Raw genomic sequence first — 21,747 nt, 5'->3', positions numbered from 1 at the left:
ACCATGAGGCTGGGAGTTCAATCCCAGCAGCCGGCTGACTCAGCCTTCCATCCTTCCGAGGTCGGTAAAATGAGTACCCAGCTTGCTGGGGGGTAAACGGTAATGACTGGGGAAGGCCCTGGCAAACCACCCCGTATTGAGTCTGCCATGAAAACGCTGGAGGGCGTCACCCCAAGGGTCAGACATGACCCGGTGCTTGCACAGGGGATACCTTTACCTTTAACTTGAAACAGACCCAGTATACAACCAGCAACTAATGCAGCTGCCTCAGCACCGGCTGGACATGGGTCCACCAGGAAGGCCTAGCAAGGACCCTAGCAGCTGCATTTTGCACCAGCTCCGATTTCCAGGTCAGGGAGAAGGGTAGGCCCGTGTTGAACAAGTTACAGAAATCTGGAGATGACCATTGCTTGGATCACTGTAGCAAGGCATTCTTGGGCTTGGTTACTCGTCTTGCTGGGGCAGGATTTTGCCTCCCTTCCCTGAAAAATGCGTATCACAGTAACAAAACTCGGTCAACAAGGCCAGCATGAAATGCATTTTTTTTTTTTAATCTTTCTTTGCAAAATTACATGTCGCCCTTCCCTGAGGGCTCCGGACGGCTCACGATATATCATATAATAAGCAGGAGTCAAAACATTTTAAACACGAGAATCGGATTTCCATTAAAATCAAAGGAGCTCACCTCCTGCTCCCAGTGGGGAAAAGAGGGGGTAAATTGCGGCAATGTTCTTAACAAGGTGGCGTGTGGATGGTCGTCATTTACGTATGGAGGTCAGCTTATTGGTGGTGTTCCGTCGGCCTCCACCATAGGCCTGGTGGAATTTCTGTATCTCACAGGCCTTGTGGAACTGTCTTAGCTCCCCCAGGACCCTGGTTTCACTCGGAAGAACATTCTGCCAGCCAGGACTTGAAAAATCCCTGGTTCTGGTTGAGGGTCCAATTTGACTTCCCTAGTCTAGGGATCTTGATTGGATTTGGGGCACTCAATGGCAAATTTCATAGAATCATAGAATCATAGAGTTGGAAGGGGCCATGCTGGCCATCTAGTCCAACCCCCTGCTCAACGAAGGATCAGCCCAGAGCATCCTAAAGCATCCAAGAAAAGTGTGTATCCAACCTTTGCTTGAAGACTGCCAGTGAGGGGGAGCTCACCACCTCCTTAGGCAGCCTATTCCACTGCTGAACTACTCTGACTGTGAAAAACTTTTTCCTGATATCAAGCCTATATCGTTGTACTTGTAGTTTAAACCCATTACTGCGTGTCCTCTCCTCTGTAGCCAGCAGAAACAGCATCCTGCCCTCCTCCAAGTGACAACCTTTCAAATACTTAAAGAGGGCTATCACGTCCCCTCTCAACCTCCTTTTCTCCACGCTGAACATTCCCAAGTCCCTCAACCTATCTTCATAGGGCTTGGTCCCTTGGAGATCGATATGATTTTAAGAGACAAAAAGAATAAGAGTTTTGGAACACCATAAAGAACAATGAATTTTGTGTTACGATAGGAGGTCTAATGAAGAAGTATAGCATCCAGATCACATGAGGTGATGGTACCGCTTTACTGTGCTCTGGTTCGGCCTCACCTGGAGTCCTGTGTTTTGGGCACCCCAATTGAAGAGGGATGCAGACAAACTGTAGCGTGTCCAGAGGAGGGCAACAAAGATGGTGAGGGGTTTGGAGACCAAGTCGTATGAAGAAAGGTTGGGGGAGCTTGGTCTGTTTAGCCTGGAGAGGACTGAGAGGGGATCTGATAACCATCTGTAAACAGCTCCACGGGAGCGGTAAGAATAAAAGAGTAAGGCCTATGTGGGAGGAGAAAAAGGTGGGGCGAGTCCAGGAGAAAAACTCGAAGGGGCCAATCGGGAGCCGCTTTGGTCCCTCTGAATGTCAGTCCGGCGGCAGCACTGGCGCACCGGTGGGCGTAAATCCACAGGTGTGGAGCTGCCGAGCCTGCACCTCCCCCCCTCCCCGCAGCACTGCGCTCACTGCCAGCCGGCCCGCTAAAGCCCACACCTCCTCCCCTCCGCAGTGTGCTGCTCACTGCGCCGGGAGGGAGATGCACCTGCTGGCACGCCGGTGCTCTCACTTTCCTCCCCCCCCCCCCATCGGCCCAGTACCGAGGGCTCCACGACCCGGTACCATTCCGCATCCCGGGGGTTAGGGAACACTGCCCTAACGCACATTTTGATAGATTTTAAGGTACTTCTGGATTCTTGCTCCTTGCTGTTTGTAATCTTAGGCCGGAACCACAGTCTCAATTTAACCTTCCTCGTGGAGCCCCTGTGAGACAAAGAACAATAGCATTCAGCCACATAGGCCTCCTTGAAATCCTTGGAGGGAGAATGGGATAAAGATGCAATTGATTGCATTGCTCTGCTCCGGAGAGTGTAGCTCCTTGCACCCGTGAGGTCTGACGAAGTTTGGGTGGAGGCCTGGCAAAATCATCAAGGATGACATGACGGTTGTCAGCTTCAACCGCGAAAAAATTAGAATTTCCATTAACGCCAAAAATTAGAGACAAGCCCTGAAGAATTTCAAGGAAGCTCAACTCCCATCTGAGAAGTTGCATTTCTCATACCTGGTCATTCCCTGCATCATTAGTCTGCGCTCAGAGGGGTTGGAGGAGTTCAAAGATGCAAGGAAGGCAGATTGCCAGGCTGCTTAAAAGAATAAAATGGTTGTGTTAAGGAGAGAAACAAACTTTGTCTAGAAAGTGTGAAGAGAGAGAGAGTCTAGCTGACTAATTGCCATGAACGATTGATTATAGATTAAATCACTCCTCATTACTCTCTCAGTTAGACAAGTTCATTGAGCCCATTATGTTTTCCTCTGGAACTCCATTCCTTGGAATTAGAATCCTAGGATCATAGAGCTGGAAGGGACCTCCTGGGTGATCTAGTCCAACCCCCTGCACTATGCAGGACACTCACATCCCTCTCGCTCACCCACTGTCACCTGCCACCCCCTTGAGCCTTCCCAGAATCAGCCTCTCCGTCAGATGGCTCTCCAGCCTCTGTTTAGAAATCACCAAAGATGGAGAACCCACCACCTCCCGGGGAAGCCTGTTCCACTGAGGAACCACTCTGACTGTCAGGAACTTCTTCCGGATGTTTAGACGGAATTTCTTTTGAATTAATTTCATCCCATTGGTTTTGGTCCGTCCCTCCGGGGCAAGAGAGAACAACTCTGCTCCATCCTCCATATGGCAGCCTTTTAAATACTTGAAGATGGTTCTCAGATCCCCTCTCAGTCGCCTCCTCTCCAGGCTAAACAGACCAAGCTCCCCCAGCCTTTCCTCCTACGTCTTGGTCTCCAAACTCCTCACCATCTTTGTTGCCCTCCTCTGGACACGTTCCAGTTTGTCTACCTCCCTCTTCAACTGGGGTGCCCCAAACTGAACACAGGACTCCCAGTGAGGCCGAACCAGAGCAGAGTAAAGCGGTACCATCACCTCCTGTGATCTGGACACAATACTCCATTTGATATAGCCCAAAATCCCATTTGCCTTTTTAGCCACCGAGTTACACTGCTGACTCATGTTCAATGTATGGCCTACTAAGACTCCTAGATCATTTTCGCACATGCTACTGCCAAGAAATTGAATTCAGACAAATAGCTTGTGATTTATGTTTATCTCTGGAATTGGTCAAATATTTTGATTATACTGTTTAATTTACTGTTCACAGTTTACCTATAACTGACCAAGAGTGGCGGATGGATGGATGGATGGATGGATGGATGGATGGATGGATGGATGGATGGATGGATGGGTGGGTGGGTGGGTGGGTGGGTGGATGACATTGTATCTCAGGAAGTGTGCATGCACACAAAAGCTCATATCTTGAATAAAACTTTGTTGGTCTTAAACTTTGTTGGTCTTGAATGCAAAGACTTTGTTTAACTGTTTTTCTTCATCCTTTCTGTTTGTTATGGTAGCAATCATGGAGAAAGTATGCTCAAAGGAGCTGGAAGTCTCCCATTGAGCAAATCAGGAGGAGGAGATACCAGGAAGCTTCTAGTCTAACTATCTATACACATCTTTTTCTCATGCCCCCTGTAGAATACATATGGTTTTCGAATCATGCACACTACAGATCTTACACATAAAAACAAGAAGATACCCCTAAAAGTCAGATAATGGGGCCCAGAAATACGGAAGAGGCATCATCATCATCATCATCATCATCATGTGAGATTTTGAAGGAGATGTGATTGGAGAGAGGAGGAGGAGGAGGAGGAGGAGGAGGAGGAGGAGGAGAAGAAGAAGAAGAAGAAGAAGAAGAAGAAGAAGAAGAAGAAGAAGAAGAAGAGTTGTTGTTTGAACCCTACTTTTTACTGCCCAAAGAGGCTGCATGTCAAGACCAGACCAGAGGCCACCACTCTTAACCACAACACCAAGCTGGCCAGTTGGATGAGATGGAACTGGAGATGGGTCCTTCAAAACAATTCCTTCCCCCATCCCCAAACTGGTGACGCTTCCTATGTTCTTTCCAGGTTCCCCCATGAGAGCCAAATATGTTTTTTTCTGAACATGACCAGATGGTTCATGCTTTTCTGGAGCTCCTTTTTTTTAATGTTCTGCACATCTTGCTGGGTCACAAAAAACCTTGCTTGTTGCTGTCAGTTGCAAAGTCATGTCCGACCCATCGCGACCCCATGGACAATGATCCTCCAGGCCTTCCTGTCCTCTACCATTCTCTGGAGTCCGTTTAATCTCTCACCGACTGCTTCAGTGACTCCATCCAGCCACCTCATTCTCTGTCGTCCCCTTCTTCTTTTGCCCTCAATCGCTCCCAGCATTAGGCTCTTCTCCAGGGAGTCCTTCCTTCTCATGAGGTGGCCAAAGTATTTGAGTTTCATCTTCAGGATCTGGCCTTCTAAGGAGCAGGCAGGGCTGATCTCCTCTAGGACTGACCAGTTCGTTCACCTTGCGGTCCAAGGGGCTCGCAAGACTTTGCTAAAGGTAAAGGTAAAGGTGTCCCCTGTGCAAGCACTGGGTCATGTCTGACCCTTAGGGTCATGCGTTTTCATGGCAGACTCAATGTGGGGTGGTTTGCCAGTGCCTTCCCCAGTCATTACCGTTTGCCCCCCAGAAAGCTGGGTACTCATTTTAGAAGGATGGAAGGCTGAGTCAACCTTGAGCTGGCTGCTGGGATTGAACTCCCAGCCTAATGGGCAGAGCTTTCAGGCTGCATGTCTGCTGCCTTACCACTCTGCGCCACAAGAGGCTCAAGAATTTGCTACTCATCCTTAAAGGGTCTATGACTACCCAACGCCTCACCAGAGAAGGTGGGACGCTGCACTTTTATTTATCACCCTGCACCTGATACTATTTCTGGACTCCAAACCTGGACTCTGGTTGTGGGGTGGAGGAGAGATAAGAAGCAAAACAACCAGTTGGGAGGACAGGAAGGTGGAACAGGCAGGGTTGGGTAGGAGATGAATCAGGCCGTCAACCGAGGAGGGTGTCACCTTCTCCGGGTGTAGATTTTTTTTAATGTAGAAAGTATATAAAGGGCAACCTCTCCATGATGTTCTCCAACCTGCTTCTTTGAAGCCTGCCAAGCACTGTTTTGACTGACATCGGTGAGTAGAGATTCCATGGAAGTGTGGTCCAGTGGAAACATCTCTGGGGTTTATTTATTCATGAATACTATGATTCCGGTTTCGATTTGGGGGGGCTGTTCTCCGAGGAAGGTTCCACCTGCCAGAACTCAGTTTCTGATTTGATACATTCATAGGACAGTGTGCAAAGAGAGATGTGAGAATTATGGTCAGCTTTTAAAAGAGCATGGTCCTTGATAGATGAATGGATGGGCTTATGTTTTTTACACTGTTTTATTGATTTGTCCCCGGTCTTATTTCTGTTTTATTGAGTGTAATTTCTATAGTCCATGTTAGTCCAAACCTGGATGGCCCAGGTTAGCCCAAGCTAATCAAATCTTAGAAGTTAAGCAGGGTGGGTCCTGATTAATATTTGGATGGGAGATCACCAAACAAATGCAGAGGCAAACAATGGGAAATCACCTCTGAATGTTTCTGGCCTGGAACTGGATAGCTCAGGGTAACCTGATCTCATAAAATCTTAGAACATAAGCAGGGCCACTCCTGGGTGTAGTTAGCATGGGGCTTTTTACCCACTCCCAGTTCAAATGAAGCCCTCCCATCTACATTGAATTTGGTTTCCATTTTGATTTGGGGCACTTTAAATTTCCCCTCTGCAACATGCATGATTGATCTGCGGTGACCCTACCTTTCCCCCATGATATCCTGGAGTGGATATAAGCCTCGATATTTGAAAAAATCGCCATCAGTAGGTGTGCAGATTTCTGTTTTTTGCGAATTAACTCCCTTCTCCATGCCTTGGAGCAAAGCAGTCTTCCCTGATTGGCCAGGGCACCAGTTCAAAGACTTAGTGGTTCCCGATTGCAAGGCTTCCCTTAAAGTGACTGCGCTCCAGAAGCCCTAACTTCGCTCAGCAGAGATTTGCCTCTTGGATTTATTCCCCCTCCTCTGCTTTCTCCAATCTCCCATTCCCCCGTTCAAAAAAGAAAGAAAGAGACTCTTGCTGCGCTTGGCTCCCCTCCCCAATCAAATGTAGAACACTTTCTGTTTCAATTGAGGGGGGGATACAGGAACACCCAAGTTCAAATCTATCTAAATTCAGCACGATATACAATAGAAAAAACAAAGTACGTAAGTGCAGAATCAGCCCTGGTTCGTCTTTATGGGTTGCTACGCAGAGGCAGGTTATGGTAAACCATCTCCGCTCTGCTCTTGCCTCTACAGGGTCACCATAAATCAGCTATGAATTCGCAGCATGTTCCACCCCCAAATTACGTACTTAGGCCTTCTCCTTCACCCTGGACCTGGTAGCCCAAGGGAGGCTGATCCTGTCAGATCTCAGAAGCTAAGCTGCGAAGGAAGTCTGTGCAGACAGAGTTTAAATATGCAAAGAAGGGCCTTCTCCCCCTGTCAAAAACCTTGCATTTCGACTATAACTTTACTTTTCTGTGAACCGGCAAGGGGGGGGGGCTCTTGAACCAGAGGACAGGCCTCAACCTGGGCCTGCCCTCCCTGAAAAACTCCTCTTCCCAAGCTTCAGCAACATGACTTTCTGCAAGGGCGATCTGACACACTCCAGCAGCGAAGATTTGTGACCGGATCGCCTGCAGCGCTGAAAAGCGAGTGAATTGTCTAAGCAGGAAATGTTCGCTTTTCCAGCGGCTGATCTCGGAGACGAGTTCCGCAGGGCCTGTAAAACATGGACTGGGTCCCTCCTCTGAAATACCTCACCGAGAGCTGTTAGGTGGTAGATGTGGTTACGGGGCTGACAGGAGGAGGAAGGGGACGGGAGGCTGTGGGTTGGGATGGGTGCTATGGGATATTTTAACTGTTGTTGTTATTATCGTTGTTGTTGTTGTTTAATTTCTTACCCGCCTCCCCCCAGAGGCTCGAGGCAGGTTATAACATTCATAAAAACCCCATAAAGGTAAAGGTAAAGGTACCACCTGTGCAAGCACTAGGTCATGTCTGACCCTTGGGGTGACGCCCTCCAGCGTTTTCATGGCAGACACAATACGGGGTGGTTTGCCAGTGCCTTCCACAGTCATTACCGTTTACCCCCCAGCAAGCTGGGTACTCATTTTACCGACCTCGGAAGGATGGAAGGCTGGGTCAACCTTGAGCCGGCTGCTGGGATCGAACTCCCAGCCTCGTAGTCAGAGCTTCAGACTGCATTTCTGCTGCCTTACCACTCTGCACCACAAGAGGCTCCAAAAAAAACCCCATACAACCCCTTAAAACCAATATAAAATCCAAAATAAAATAAGCAACCCCAACAAATATACAACGGTGCCAAAAAAAACTCCTTCCGGACCCAAGACCTCCCAATACTAATTCCAGAGGGGAAAGGGGCAAAGAGGGTGCCGATAACATTCGCTAACACCACTCCAGTGAGGGGGGGGGCATGATCTTCCTTGCTGCCCAGCCTCAATTATAGACCTGGCGGAAGAGCTCCGTCTTGCAGGCCCTGCGGAACGCTGAAAGCTCTCCCAGAGCCCGCAGCTCCTCCGGGAGCTCATTCCACCAGGTGGGGCCAGGACCGAAAAGGCCCTGCCCCTGGTCAAGGCCAGACGAGCCTCCCTGGGGCCAGGAATGACCAATAGATTAGTACCCGCAGAGCGTAAGGCCCTGCGAGGGGCATAGGGCGAAAGGCAGTCCCTCAAATATGCTGGGCCCAGACCGCGTATGGTCTTAAACAGGGGTAGTCAAACTGCGGCCCTCCAGATGTCCATGGACTGCAATTCCCAGAAGCCCCTGCCAGCATTCGCTGGCAGGGGCTCCTGGGAATTGTAGTCCATGGACATCCGGAGGGCCGCAGTTTGACTACCCCTGGTCTTAAAGGTCAAAACCAAAACCTTTAACCTGATACGGAGGACAACTGGCAACCAAAGCAGCGGTCAGCATGGGCTGGATGTGGGCCCTCCACAATGTACCTGTGAGGACCCTAACAGCTGCATTTTGCACTAGCTGAAGTTTCCGGAGCAAGAATAGGGGCAGGCCAGCGCGGAGCGAGTTACAGAAATCTATGTTGACACTATTCAGGTGGCTTTAGTTTAATGAAGCAATTCCAAAATCGCAAGGAAGGAAGGAAGGAAGGAAGGAAGGAAGGAAGGAAGGAAGGAAGGAAGGAAGGAAGGAAGGAAGGAAGGAAGGAAGGAAGGAAGGAAGGAAGGAAGGAAGTGCAGATTAATATCGTCCTGCTTGTTCAAGATTTTGGTGCATACCAACCACCACCTTTTACTATTGGAGAAAATATCCTAGTGAAATAAACTGTGTCCAGATTATCATAAATGTCTTATCTGGAGCAGTTTATTCTTTCTCTTCTTTTATGATCACAATGAGAGTGTTCAGTGCCTCGGGTAAGCTTTCGGAAGCCTCTACAAGTTAGTAAAATCTACAAATCTCTCACAAAGGAGGGCGACAATCCTACCCAGAAGAATCCTAGGCAAGTCTGCCCGAGTCTTTTCAACAGGCCTTAAGATGGTTTTCTTAAAACTGCTCTGAAAATGGATTAAGCTGTCAGATGTATTCATTCATGTGGTTTGTAATTCAGGCAGGATGGTGAGACGTAGACTAAGGTTTAAGAGAAGTGCTTCCATAACTTTCATTAAGGTCACAGGGAAGAGGCCCACGGATATGTCCCAAAAAACAATCTCCGTTGAGGGGTACGTGAGACAGGGCCTTTTCAGTGGCAGCCCCATCTCCCCATGGAGATGCACCTGGCCCCTTCACAAGCAACTGATGACGGTGTTAAGAACTAGCAACAAAGCCCGTTGTATCTCGCACTACAACAGGCGCTAGGACCCCCCTACCCTACCCCAGGCAGGCCAACCTAGGGCCTCTTCCCCCTGCCCGGTGGGCCTTTCCAGGGCAGGGGGGGAAGTCCTGGGGAACAGTCCACCCCCAATTCTGCACCCAGAAAGCCCACAGTGGGCTTTTTCAGGGTGAGGGGGTGAGAGTGCTGGGGGGCAGTCCACTATCCCCTGCTGCTGCCCCCAGAAGGCTCATGGAGTACTGGGGAGCAATCCACTCCCCACCCCCAAAAGGCCTGCCAAGATCTCTGCAGGCCTCAGCAGGCCTCCCTGCGCCACCCCAGGCAGCCCTGCCAAAGCCTGGCAAGGCTGTGGCCAGAGCTGTTCGGGGCAGCAGGAGCACTGATAGGGGCTCTCTCCCTCCTCCCCCTACCCCCACCTGCAGGCCCTGGCCCTTCACCCTCCCTCCCAACTCCAGCCACCCTCCTACCTTACCGGGGGCTGGCACTTCTTCCATATGGAAGCAGTTGGAGGGGGACATGGCCAGGGGTGGGGCACCCCTCCTGATTGGCCACTCATTGGATGGACAGCCAATCAGGGATAGGACAGTCGAGACAGCCTCCCTGATTGGTGGGTGGGTGACAAGTTCCAGCTCCTCCCAGCACCCTCTTACTTTTTTATTAAGATGAACAGAAGATGTATTTGAGTCCTAAACGGTAATTTTTAATTTTGGTTATACTAGGCAAGCAACTAGGGTGGTTAGCTTTTAAATAAAATGAATTCGTCGGCTGAAGGGGATGCCTCTTTTAATACCATCTTAATAACATAAGAACCTAAGAAGAGCCCTGGTGGGCCATACAATGGCCCATCAAGAACAGCTCCCTGTCCCCCACAGGAACTAACTGGTTCCCTTGAAGGGCCAATGAACAGGGCAGTATCCAAGGCAGTGATGCTCTGTCTTCTTTGTGCTTGGTGGGATCCACAGTGGGAGGCCTTCTGGAGTTCTGACCCTGCTGGTGGACCTCCTGATGGCCCCTGGGTTTTGGCTGGGCCATGTGACACCAAGTGTTGGACTGGAGGGGCCACTGGCCTGATCCAACATGGCTTCTCTCAGGTTCTTGATGCTTGAAGGGCATTGTGACAAGTTAGACTGAGTGGGTCACTGGCTTCATTCAACGTGGCTTCTTGTAAGTTCTTATGTTTGGGCCAGTGAGGCTGTGTCTTCTTGGTGCTTGGGGGGCAAGAGTGGGAGGGCTTCTGGAGTTCTGGCCCCACTGGTGGACCTCCTGATGGCCCCTGGGCTCTGGCCCCTGCGTGACACAGATCATTGGATTGGGTGGGCCACTGGCCTGATCCAACATGGCTTCTCTTCTGTTCCAACCTCAGAGGTAGGTACATGTGGCTGCATTAGTCCTTCAAACAGACCTTGAATCTCTTTGAAAAACTGTGTTCCCAAAGAAGCTTATCGGTACACGGAGATGAAATTCTGGGTTTGTTTTGTTTTTGTCCTGATATTAGCAAAGTGAAAGCTTTGGCTCTTTGAGCTGATCCTGAACATGGCTGCCAAAATAATAACTGATCAGCATTTCGGTTTTGGGCGGATGTTCACACCAGCTCTAGAAACAGAGCTGTGAGCCAAGGTAACCTTGCACAAACCTGACCTGACCACACAGGGGCATGCCCTGGGGCTGTCCAAGCTGGACTGCAAGCCCTGCCGGGGCTGCCGTTGAAGAGTTCTTGGAAAGGACCCACTGGTCCACCATGTTTGTGGGTTAGAAATGTTGGTATGGGGACATTGACTTGATCCAACATAGAATCATAGAATAACAGAGTTGGAAGGGACCTCCTGGGTCATCTAGTCCACCCCCCCCTGCACTATGCAGGACACTCACCGCCGTATCGCTCATCCACTGTCACCTGCCACCCCCTTGAACCTTCACAGATTCAGCCTCTCCGTCAGATGGCTCTCCAGCCTCTGTTTAAAAATGTCAAAAAATGGCTTCCCTTCTGTTCCTATGTCTGGGGCTGGGATGCTCTGTCTTCTGGGTGTTTGGGGGTCCACAAATTGCAACTGGTGCAAAATGCAGCTGCTAGGGTCCTCACTAGGTCATCTTGGAGGGCCCACATCCAGCCAGTGCTGAGGCAGCTGCATTGGTTACCGGTTGCAGCCCAGATGAAGTTCAAAGCTCTGGTATTATTAAGGCCATCCGCAGCCTGGGCCCTTCATATCTGTGGGACTGCCTATCTTCTTATGCTCTCCGCAGGGCTCTTCGCTTTGCAGGTATGAACATGTTGTAGATTCCAGGCCAGAGGTTGGTCTGCCTGGCTTTGACCTTTTCAGCCCTGGCCCCTACCTGGTAGAATAAGCTCCAGGGAGAGCTGCAGGCCCTCTTGGAACTTTCTCAGTTCCACAGGGCCTGCTAGACGAAGCTCTACCGCCAGGTTTTCGGTTGAGGCCAGGGCAAGGAAGATCCGGGGCCCTCACTGATGTGTGAGATCATGGCTCCCCCGAGATGTTTGTGGTTAGAAGGTCTGTGAGCTGGAGGGTGGGAGAGGGGGAGGGTGGGAGAGGGGGAGGGTGGGAGAGGGGGAGAGTGGGTGGTTGCAATTAGGGCTCCAATGTTATGACTGGGATTTTATGATTGTTTTATGGGGATTTTATTGTGGGGAGATTTTTTTATTGTGAACCGCCACGAGCCATTCAGGTGTGGTGGTATCTCCAGTTAAAAGCTCAGGAAGCAAGAGATGTGAAAGACCCTCAGCTGAGACCCTGGAGAACAGCTGCTCAAGAGTGGGTCCTTTCCAAGAACAGCTGCTCAATACTGACCTTGAAGAGCCAGATGTACTAGAAGGCAGCTTTTGTGTGCCGTTTTATGGGATTTTTTGTTTTACCGTTTTATGGGATTTTAGATTTATGCAAACCGCCACGAGCTAGTTGTTTCGGGAGTGGCGGCCTGAAAATTTGAAGAGGGGAGGGATGGATGGATGGAGAGACAGAGAGAGAGACAGAGAGACAGAGACAGAGACAGACAGAGACAGACAGACAGACAGACAGACCGACAGAGACAGAGACAGAGACAGAGAGACAGAGACAGAGACAGAGACAGAGACAGAGACAGAGACAGAGACAGAGACAGAGACAGAGACAGAGACAGAGACAGATCCACCGCAGACATTTTCCCCTTATTTTAATTGACGGGCATAAAAATAGCCCCCCGCCCAGGAAAGGCTCCTCCCCCTAATAGTCCCTGTTTTTCTTCGAAGCGCCCTCGGAACATTCTAGAAGATGCCTCAGCTTCTGGAGAGCGTCTGCAGCATCATCGGGGTCTTCCACAAGTACGCCAGGAGGGACGGGGACTGCTTCACCCTCAACAGGAGGGAGATGAAGAGGCTGATGCGGAAAGAGTTCCCGGAGGTTCTGGAGGTGAGCGGGGGCCACCTTGGTTTAATAGCAGGATGCCCGGAAGTACGAATCCGGATGGCTTCTTGGTGACAAGCCCAAGGAAAATTAGGTCAAGGCCCCTAAATGTGGGGCCGCTGGACCTTCTGTAGCTACGCTGAACTTGGGTTGGGATGGAGATATTTGTTTGTTTGTTCATTCGATTTATTTCCCGCCGCTCCCGAAGGCTAGCGGCAGGTTACAGATTTGTTAAAACCCCAATAAAACCCCATGAAACCCCATATAACCATAAACCAACCTCTACATGAAACCGGCAAGATGTCGAAAAAAACCCAGCGGAAGATCTCATCCCAATTTTGGCAGAACCCTAATACCATCTTGAGGGGAGGGGGGAAAGGGGGAAGGAGGAGAAGGGCGATGATGGAATTTGCTACCACCGCTTCTAGCAGGTAGAAGATTGCATCTAGAAGACTTCCCTCACAGGAGCACAAGGATTGGTGGCGTCCATTCTCAAATTTCTTTTTCGATTTGTGACTTGGTGCTCCAATGCCCTCAATAATCAGACGAATTAGTGGACTGATTAAAAACCAATAAGAAGAAAAGATCTTTTTTTCAAAAGCTGTGGAATAAGAGACTTCTGCCTGAATCACCCTATAGAAGCCCCTGAAATCTGAAATGCAATCAGTATTTATACAGATACACTAGTTACTAAAGAAGAAGTATATGCCGCTTTTCTCTACCCGAAGGAGTCTCAAAGGGGCTTCCAATCGCCTTCCCTTTCCTCTCCCCACCACAGACACCCTGTGAGGGAGGAGAGGCTGAGAGAGCCCTGAGATTACTGAAGAAGAAGAAGAGCTGGTTCTTAGATGCTGCTTTTCTCTACCCGAAGGAGTCTCAAAGGGGCTTCCAATTGCCTTCCCGTTCCTCTCCCCACAACAGACACCCTGTGAGGGAGGTGGGGCTGAGAGAGCCCTGAGATTACTGAAGAAGAAGAGCTGGTTCTTAGATGCTGCTTTTCTCTACCCGAAGGAGGCTCAAAGTGGCTTCCAGTCGCCTTCCCTTTCCTCTCCCCACAACAGACACCCTGTGAGGTGGGTGAGGTTGAGAGAGCCCTGAGATTTATTGGTTGGTCAGTACAAAGCAACTTTATGTGTGTTGACAGCTGACTGCAGAGCTGGACCCTGGTCTTCCAAGCTCTAGTGCAAATTCCACACCCAACCGAAGAGTTATCCCAGTAGAGTAAATAGAAAGCATTGTAGGGTAGCCAGCCCAGCCGCTTGCAGGCCCAAGGGGCTAATTCTCTTTCTTCATGCCTTCCTGTCTTTCAGAACCCTCGCGACCCTCAGGCAGTTGAGTTTGCTTTGCATCCCTTGGACCTCAACCAGGACTCCTTGGTCGACTTCAACGAGTTCCTCATTATCATGTTCAGAGTGGTTAAGGCTTGCTACAGCCGCCTGCAGCCCCGTGAAAGCCTCCCTCGGCACAGAGAAGCCAGAGGAGCCCTACGTGACAGGGACTCATGGAGGGAAGAAAGGATCCGCCGTCAGCCACGGGATAACGGAGAAGAAAGAACTTATGCCCATGAGAGAAGAGGTTCTGACCTGACATGCTCTCGTCCAGCTGAATCTTTGACAAGTCGAGAGGAGAGGAGAGACTACCTCAGTCCTGTTCGGTCTGTAGGCCAAACAGACAAGGCACGAAACCGTGAATCACAAGGGGATCGAGGGAGAATCCGTCCGTCCCGTGATCTTTGGGACCAGGAAGATTTTGAAGGTCTACCACATGATTCTCAGCCACGTACCAATGTGGAGGCTCATCAATGGGCCAATAAACCTGAACTGCCAAGACATGACGTTGAGTATCATCAACCAAGGGAAAGGGAGACAACTGTTGAAGAGGAACCTCCATATCAGTCACAAGAAGCCCGGGGCGACCGACGTCGTCCATCACATGAGTCTCGGCCACACAAAGAAGACAGAGCTCACCGTTCCCAAGAGCCCATCCAAAGAGCAAGACGAGATAGCCCACGCCAGCCACAAGAATCTGAGCCCCGAGTGGCAGAGGACAACCAGAGAAGGCCCCGTATGTACGAAAGGAGCAGCTGTCACATGAGTGAGCCAGGAGAAGTCAGAAATGGTTATGGAAGATGCCGCCCGTCTCATGAGCCTCAAGTAGAGGAAGATGAAAGGAGAGATGATTACTCACATGATGAGGAGAGGCATCGGTCATATGACCTTGATCCCAATGGAGATGAGAGGGATGGTTATCAACCACGTGGCTTTGAGACAAGACACGATTCTGAAGAACCCCACCGATTGCCCAGAACTGGTCGCAGAAATGAACCGGAAGCCCGAGAGGACGATAAGAGAGAACAGCAGTATTATTATACACCAGAACCAAGAGTAAATGTGGAGCGCAGGCCCCGAACACAAGCTATTGAACCCAGAGAGAGCAACAGAGGAAGATCCCAACCACGAGATCAACCAAGAGAGCATGTCTGGAGACGGCAGCAGGATTCTCATACTGCACCACGATGGGTTGACCGGAGAAGGACTGAGCGGCATGATGCTGAACCAAGGGAAGAAGACAGGAGAGAATCTCAAACACGTGATGTTGAAGCGGTTGAGGGAGAGAGAAGAAGGTATCGTGATGCTTCACCAAGCGAAAGAGAGAGGAGAAATACTTGCAATGCTGAACCAAGAGAGGAAGAGAGGCGAAGACCCCAACCACGAGAAGAAGAACTAAGAGATAATGACTGGAGAAGGCCTCATGATGCTGAACCAAGAGAGGAAGAGAGGAGAAGGCGTCAAACTCATGATGCTGAAGCAGGCGAGGGAGAGAGGAGAAGACCTCGTGGTGTTGAACCAAGAGAGGAAGAGAGGCGAAGACTCCAACCACGAGAACAAGAACCAATAGAAGATGACTGGAGAAGGGCTCATGATGCTGAACCAAGAGAGGAAGAGAGGAGAAGGCGTCAAACTCATGATGCTGAAGCAGGTGAGAAAGATAGAAGAAGACCTCGTGGTGCTGAAACAAGAGAGGAAGAGAGGAGAAGACTCCAACCACGAGAACAGGAACCAATAGAAGATGACTGGAGAAGGGCTCATGATGCTGAACCAAGAGAGGAAGAGAGGAGAAGGCGTCAAACTCATGATGCTGAAGCAGGTGAGGAAGATAGAAGAAGACCTCGTGGTGCTGAACCAAGAGAGGAAGAGAGGAGAAGACTCCAACCACGAGAACAAGAACCAAGAGATGACAACTGGAGTAGGCCTCATGATGCTGAACCAAGAGAGGAAGAGAGGAGAAGGCGTCAAACTCATGATGCTGAAGCAGGTGAGGAAGATAGAAGAAGACCTCGTGGTGCTGAACCAAAAGAGGAAGAGAGGAGAAGACTCCAACCACGAGAACAAGAACCAAGAGATGACAACTGGAGTAGGCCTCATGATGCTGAACCAAGAGAGGAAGAGAGGAGAAGGCGTCAAACTCATGATGCTGAAGCAGGCGAGGGAGAGAGGAGAAGACCTCGTGGTGCTGAACCAAGAGAGGAAGAGAGGAGAAGACTCCAACCACGAGAACAAGAACCAATAGATGACTGGAGTAGGCCTCATGATGCTCAACCAAGAGAGGAAGAGAGGAGAAGGCGTCAAACTCATGATGCTGAAGCAGGTGAGGAAGATAGAAGAAGATCTCGTGGTGCTGAACCAAGAGAGGAAGAGAGGAGAAGACTCCAACCACAAGAACAAGAACCAATAGATGACGACTGGAGTAGGCCTCATGATGCTGAACCAAGAGAGGAAGAGAGGAGAAGGCGTCAAAGTCATGATGCTGAAGCAGGTGAGGAAGATAGAAGAAGACCTCGTGGTGCTGAACCAAGAAAGGAAGAGAGGCGAATACCCCAACCACGAGAACAAGAACCTACAGATGATGACTGGAGTTGGTCTCATGATGTTGAACCAAGAGAGGAAGAGAGGAGAAGGCTTCATGATGCTGAAGCAGGCGAGGGAGAGAGGAGAAGGCCATATGATGCTGACTCAAGTGACAGAGAGAGACGAGGCCTTCAAGGACTGAGAGAGCGTAGCCAGAGAAGGCTACCATATTATGAACGTGAACCTCTAGAGGCAGAGAGCAGATGGAGAAGGCCCCGTCAATATGAGCCTGAACCAAGTGAAGGTGGAAGGAGGCCTCGGCCAAGTGAACACGAACTAAGAAATGAAGAAGAAAGAAGGCCCCAAACAAATCAGGTCAGACCCAGGGATGATGAAAGGGAGAGGTCCCAGTCAAGGGAGCCCCTAACCCGAGAAGATGTTAGGAGACAGAGCCAGCCAAGGGACTCTGAACCCAGAGGGGATGAAAGGAGGAGGCCCCAGTCACGTGAAGCTGAATCTCGAGAAAATGAGATTGTCCGGCCTGAAGCACACAACCCAAGAGGGGAATATGAGCTAAGAGGCCAATATTATTATGACCCCATGCCCAGAGAGAGAGAGCAGAATGAGCATTATTATTCATCTGAGAGTAATTCAAGAGAGCGGTATCAGAGTAGGCCTCCAGCTTATGAGACTGGATTCACGGCTAGCGAAGAGAGAACTCAAGTGTCACGTGAATCTGAATATATACATTACGAGCACATATATCGTGAGTGTGAACCGAGAGAGGATGAAAGGAGCAGGACCCAGACACATGAGCCCAAGGCAAGAGACTGGGAGAGGAGTCGGCAACAGACCCGTGGCTCTGAACTCTACAATGGGAGGCAACCTCAGCCACGTGAGCCAGAATCCAGGCAGGACGAGAGAAGGAGAACACGTGAGCCACGTGAGCCAGAATCCAGGCAGGATGAGAGAAGGAGAACACGTGAGCCAGAATCCAGGCAGGATGAGAGGAGAACACGTGAGCCACGTGAGCCACGTGAGCCAGAATCCAGGCAGGACGAGAGGAGAACACGTGAGCCACGTGAGCCAGAATCCAGGCAGGACGAGAGGAGAACACGTGAACAACATGAGGCAGAATCCAGAGACGGCGAAAGGAATAGACTGGATTCGTATGTGGAAGAAGATGGTCATGACATCAACCTTCCATCCACTGACCATCAACAAAGAGAGGATGACCAGAGGAGAAGGCAACCACATCAGAGTGAATTACAAGAAAGTGGAGACAGGGAACGACCAGAAGAAAGAGCAACCAGAGAGGATGAGCAGAGAAATTCCCGGTCACGTCAACAAGTGGCAAGAGATTCTGGAAGAACCAGGCAACAGACATTTGACCATGCAGTCCCAGATGAACAGAGATTCCAGCAATACGAGTATGAGACAAGAGAGGGTGAGCAGAGACGGTCTCACCCAAACGAGTCTGAACCGAGAGACGTTGAGCAGAGGAGGTCTCGGCCACGTGACTCTGATACAAAAGAGGATGAGCAGAGGAGGTCCCAGGAACACGGGTCTGAACAAAGAGAGGTTGAACAGCAAAGGTCTCATCAACGTGAGTCTGAACCAAAAGACATCGAGCAGAGGAGGTCTTGGCCACGTGTCCAAGCAAGAGAGGATGAGCAGAGGAGGTCCCAGGAACACGAGTCTGAACAAAGAGAGGTTGAACAGCAAAGGTCTCATCAACGTGAGTCTGAACCAAAAGACATCGAGCAGAGGAGGTCTTGGCCACGTGGCCAAGCAAGAGAGGATGAGCAGAGGAGGTCCCAGGAACACGAGTCTGAACAAAGAGAGGTTGAACAGCAAAGGTCTCATCAACGTGAGTCTGAACCAAAAGACATCGAGCAGAGGAGGTCTTGGCCACGTGGCCAAGCAAGAGAGGATGAGCAGAGGAGGTCACGTGAGTCAGCCACAAGAGAGGCTGAGGAGCAGAGGAGGTCTCAGGATCCCGAGTCTGAACCAAAAGATGATGAGCAGAGGAGGTCTCGGCCAGGTGACTCTGAAACAAGAGAGGTTGACCAGAGGAGGTCACGTGAGTCAGCCCCAAGAGAGGCTGAGGAGCAGAGGAGGTCTCAGAACCCTGAGTCTGTACCAAAAGATGATGAGCAGAGGAGGTCACGTGAGTCAGCCCCAAGAGAGGCTGAGGAGCAGAGGAGGTCTCAGAACCCTGAGTCTGTACCAAAAGATGATGAGCAGAGGAGGTCACGTGAGTCAGCCCCAAGAGAGGCTGAGGAGCAGAGGAGGTCTCAGGACCCCAAATCTGAAACAAGGGAGGTTGAGCAGAGGAGGTCTCAGGACCCTGAGTCTGAAACAAGAGAGGTTGAGCAGAGGAGGTCACATGACTCAGCCACAAGAGAGGCCGAGGAGCAAAGGCGGTCTCAGGAACCCGAGTCTGAACCAAAAGATGATGAGCAGAGGAGGTCACGTGAGTCAGCCCCAAGTGACGCTGAGGAGCAAAGGAGGTCTCAGGACCCCAAGTCTGAACCAAAAGATGATGAGCAGAGGAGGTCACGTGAGTCAGCCCCAAGAGAGACTGAGGAGCAGAGGAGGTCTCAGGAATCCGAGTCTGAACCAAAAGATGATGAGCAGAGAAGGTCACGTGCGTCAGCCACAAGTGAGGCTGAGGAGCAGAGGAGGTCTCGGGACCCTGGGTCTGAACAAAGAGAGGCTGAACAGAGGAGCTACCAGCAACACAAGACCGAATCAAGAGAGTGCGAGCAGAGAAGAGCCCAACGTAATGAGGGTAAACCAACAGAAAGTGAGCAGAGGAGACCCCCATCGCGTGAGACTCCTGCCACGGGTGAAAGGAGAAGAGCTTCTCCAACGGGTCCTGAACCCTGTACACAGGCTCAGCAGCCACGATGCCTTCGTAAGCCTCAAGCAGAAGAGGGTGATGTGGGCAGACCACTTCCCCGTGGAACTGACTCCAGAGAAGGTGAGCAGAGGGCAGAAAAGCCACGTGAATCAGGACCGAGCCAGAATGTTCAGACGGGACCAGGCGGAAGAGGATCTTCAGAGCCTCCGTCCAGAGGGGTTGAGAAGCCACAGGCAGGGCGGACAGGATCCCAAAGAAATGAGCCTAGTCGGTCAAAGCCACAAGAACTGGGGTCTAGGACCCAGCCACGTGATCCACAGACCACGGAGGCCGTGCAAAGCAGATCAGGTGAACCCAAACCCGATCCCAGAGCGGCGATCGCCGTTAAAGGGTCCGTGAAAACAGGAGCTCAAGAACAATCCCGCAGAGAAGGCAGCAGTCGGTCTGTGACAACGAGGGCTGGTGGAAGCAGCCAGCAGGTTCAAGAACCTCAGCCAACGCTCGAGGAGGAGAACCAAGCTGGTGCCCCAAACCCACCACGCAGGGGACAGAGCAAAAGCCAGCCAGGTGCGCAAGAGCCCAACACCCCGCAAGAGAAGACAGATGAATCCCAATTGCCCTTTGTCAGCAACCCGCTGTACGAGTACCTCGTGGCCCGGAAGAAGTAAGAGAAGCCACGCTGGCACGGCAGAGGAGGATTGTGACCCAAAAGCCCAACTTTACTATTAGCATTCTGTGGACGTTTCCATCCGTTCCTTTAATCAGCTCTAAAACAGCCTTTTTGCGGCCAAGTAATTTTACTCTGCACTGTGGGAGAGTAGGGCCACGATCCCCTCTGCTTTTAGTGCAGCCACAGGAACCTAAATTCCAGTCGCTTTCTCTGGATTTATAGGACTTTTTCCCCCTCCCTTCTTATCATTTTCTCTAATCAACTCTTCGCTCTATCTAATTAGCATTGACACTAAGATGTAATCGCCGATGTACTCTGAAAAGCCAGGGGCTGTAGCTCAGGGGCAGAGCTTCTGCTTGGCAGGCAGAAGGTCCCAGGTTCAATCCCCGGCATCTCCAGTTAAAGACCAGAATCAGAATCACATGAGAGCTGGAAGACAACCTCGAGGGACATCCAGTCCAGCCCCTCACCTTCTCTGGGACTTAAGAACACACCTTCCTGACAAGGGTCCATCCAATCTCTTCCGAAAACCGTCCAGCAAAGGAGAACTCCACCAGAACAAACAGGGGTCCTGCCGAAACTGGATTAACAGAGAGACAGCAAAACAGCTTATGTGTCTCTAGAGATGCAGGAAAGGTTTGCCCGTAGAAAGGGAGGGGAGGGTTGAAAAGGGGTGATAATATTCACAGGAAAAGCCTTGCTTGAATTTTCTGCGTCCCTGCTGTATATGTCCCGTTGGTGTACTACAAGTCAATAGTCAATAAATCTTGGTGCATTGATCTAAGCGACTTCTCTGTTTTGTCCTCCATTCTGTTTTCTCCCTGTGTCTGCTTATTCACACATATTGGGCTGATCCTGCAGGGATGCCAGCCTTCAGGTGGGACCTGGGGATGCCCCTGGAATTACAGCTCATCTCCAGGTGACACAGATCAGTTCCCCTGGAGAAAATGGCTGCATAGAAATTGTACTGTATGGCGTTATATCCCTCTGAAGTCCCACCCCTCCCCAGCCCCTCCTCAACCACCCCCCTTGCAGCCTCCACCCTTAAAGTATCCAAGGTTTCCCCATCCCGAAGTGGCAACCCTAAATCCAGAACCTCTGGAGACTTCTCCTGGATGCTTGAGGCTGATCCTGCCTTAATGAGGGGGTAGGACTAGATGACCTCATGGGCCCTTCCCACTCTAGTATTCTAGGAGTCTAGTTCAGCTGTGGAATGGGCTGCCTAAGGAGGTGGGGAGCTCCCCCTCACTGGCCGTCTTCAAGCAGTGGCTGGACAGATCCTTCTCCTGGGTGCTTGAGGCTGATCCTGCCCTGAGCAGGGGGTGGGACTGGATGGCCTGCATGGCCCCTTCCCACTCTAGGATTCTAGGAATCTAGTTCAGCAGTGGAACAGGCTGCCTAAGGAGGTGGGGAGCTCCCCCTCACTGGCCGTCTTCAAGCAGCGGCTGGACAGATCCTTCTCCTGGATGCTGGAGGCTGATCCTGCACTGAGCAGGGGGTGGACTAGATGGCCTGGATGGCCCCTTCCCACTCTAGGATTCTAGGAGTCTAGTTCAGCAGTGGAAGGGGCTGCCTCAGGAGGTGGGGAGCTCCCCCTCACTGGCAGTCTTCAAGCAGCGGCTGGACA

The 21,747-nt window shown here is 50.8% G+C and overlaps 1 protein-coding gene across 1 annotated transcript in view; it reads left to right on the top strand.

Moving 5' to 3' along the window:
• LOC143839502 (uncharacterized) overlaps window positions 1-20,885 on the top strand; it is a 266,540-nt gene extending 245,655 nt beyond the window's left edge. Inside the window, exon 3 of the mRNA XM_077345608.1 lies at window positions 18,135-20,885. Coding sequence (XP_077201723.1) covers window positions 18,135-20,118 — 1,984 coding nt within the window. The 3' untranslated portion in view covers window positions 20,119-20,885. The remainder of the gene's footprint in view (window positions 1-18,134) is intronic.
• Window positions 20,886-21,747: the final 862 nt, after the last annotated feature.

Source organism: Paroedura picta, chromosome 1, assembly GCF_049243985.1.
Source record: "Paroedura picta isolate Pp20150507F chromosome 1, Ppicta_v3.0, whole genome shotgun sequence".
Taxonomy (NCBI): domain Eukaryota; kingdom Metazoa; phylum Chordata; class Lepidosauria; order Squamata; family Gekkonidae; genus Paroedura; species Paroedura picta.
The sequence above is the reverse complement of the archived record's forward strand: the minus strand, read 5'-3'. Positions and strand labels throughout refer to the sequence as shown.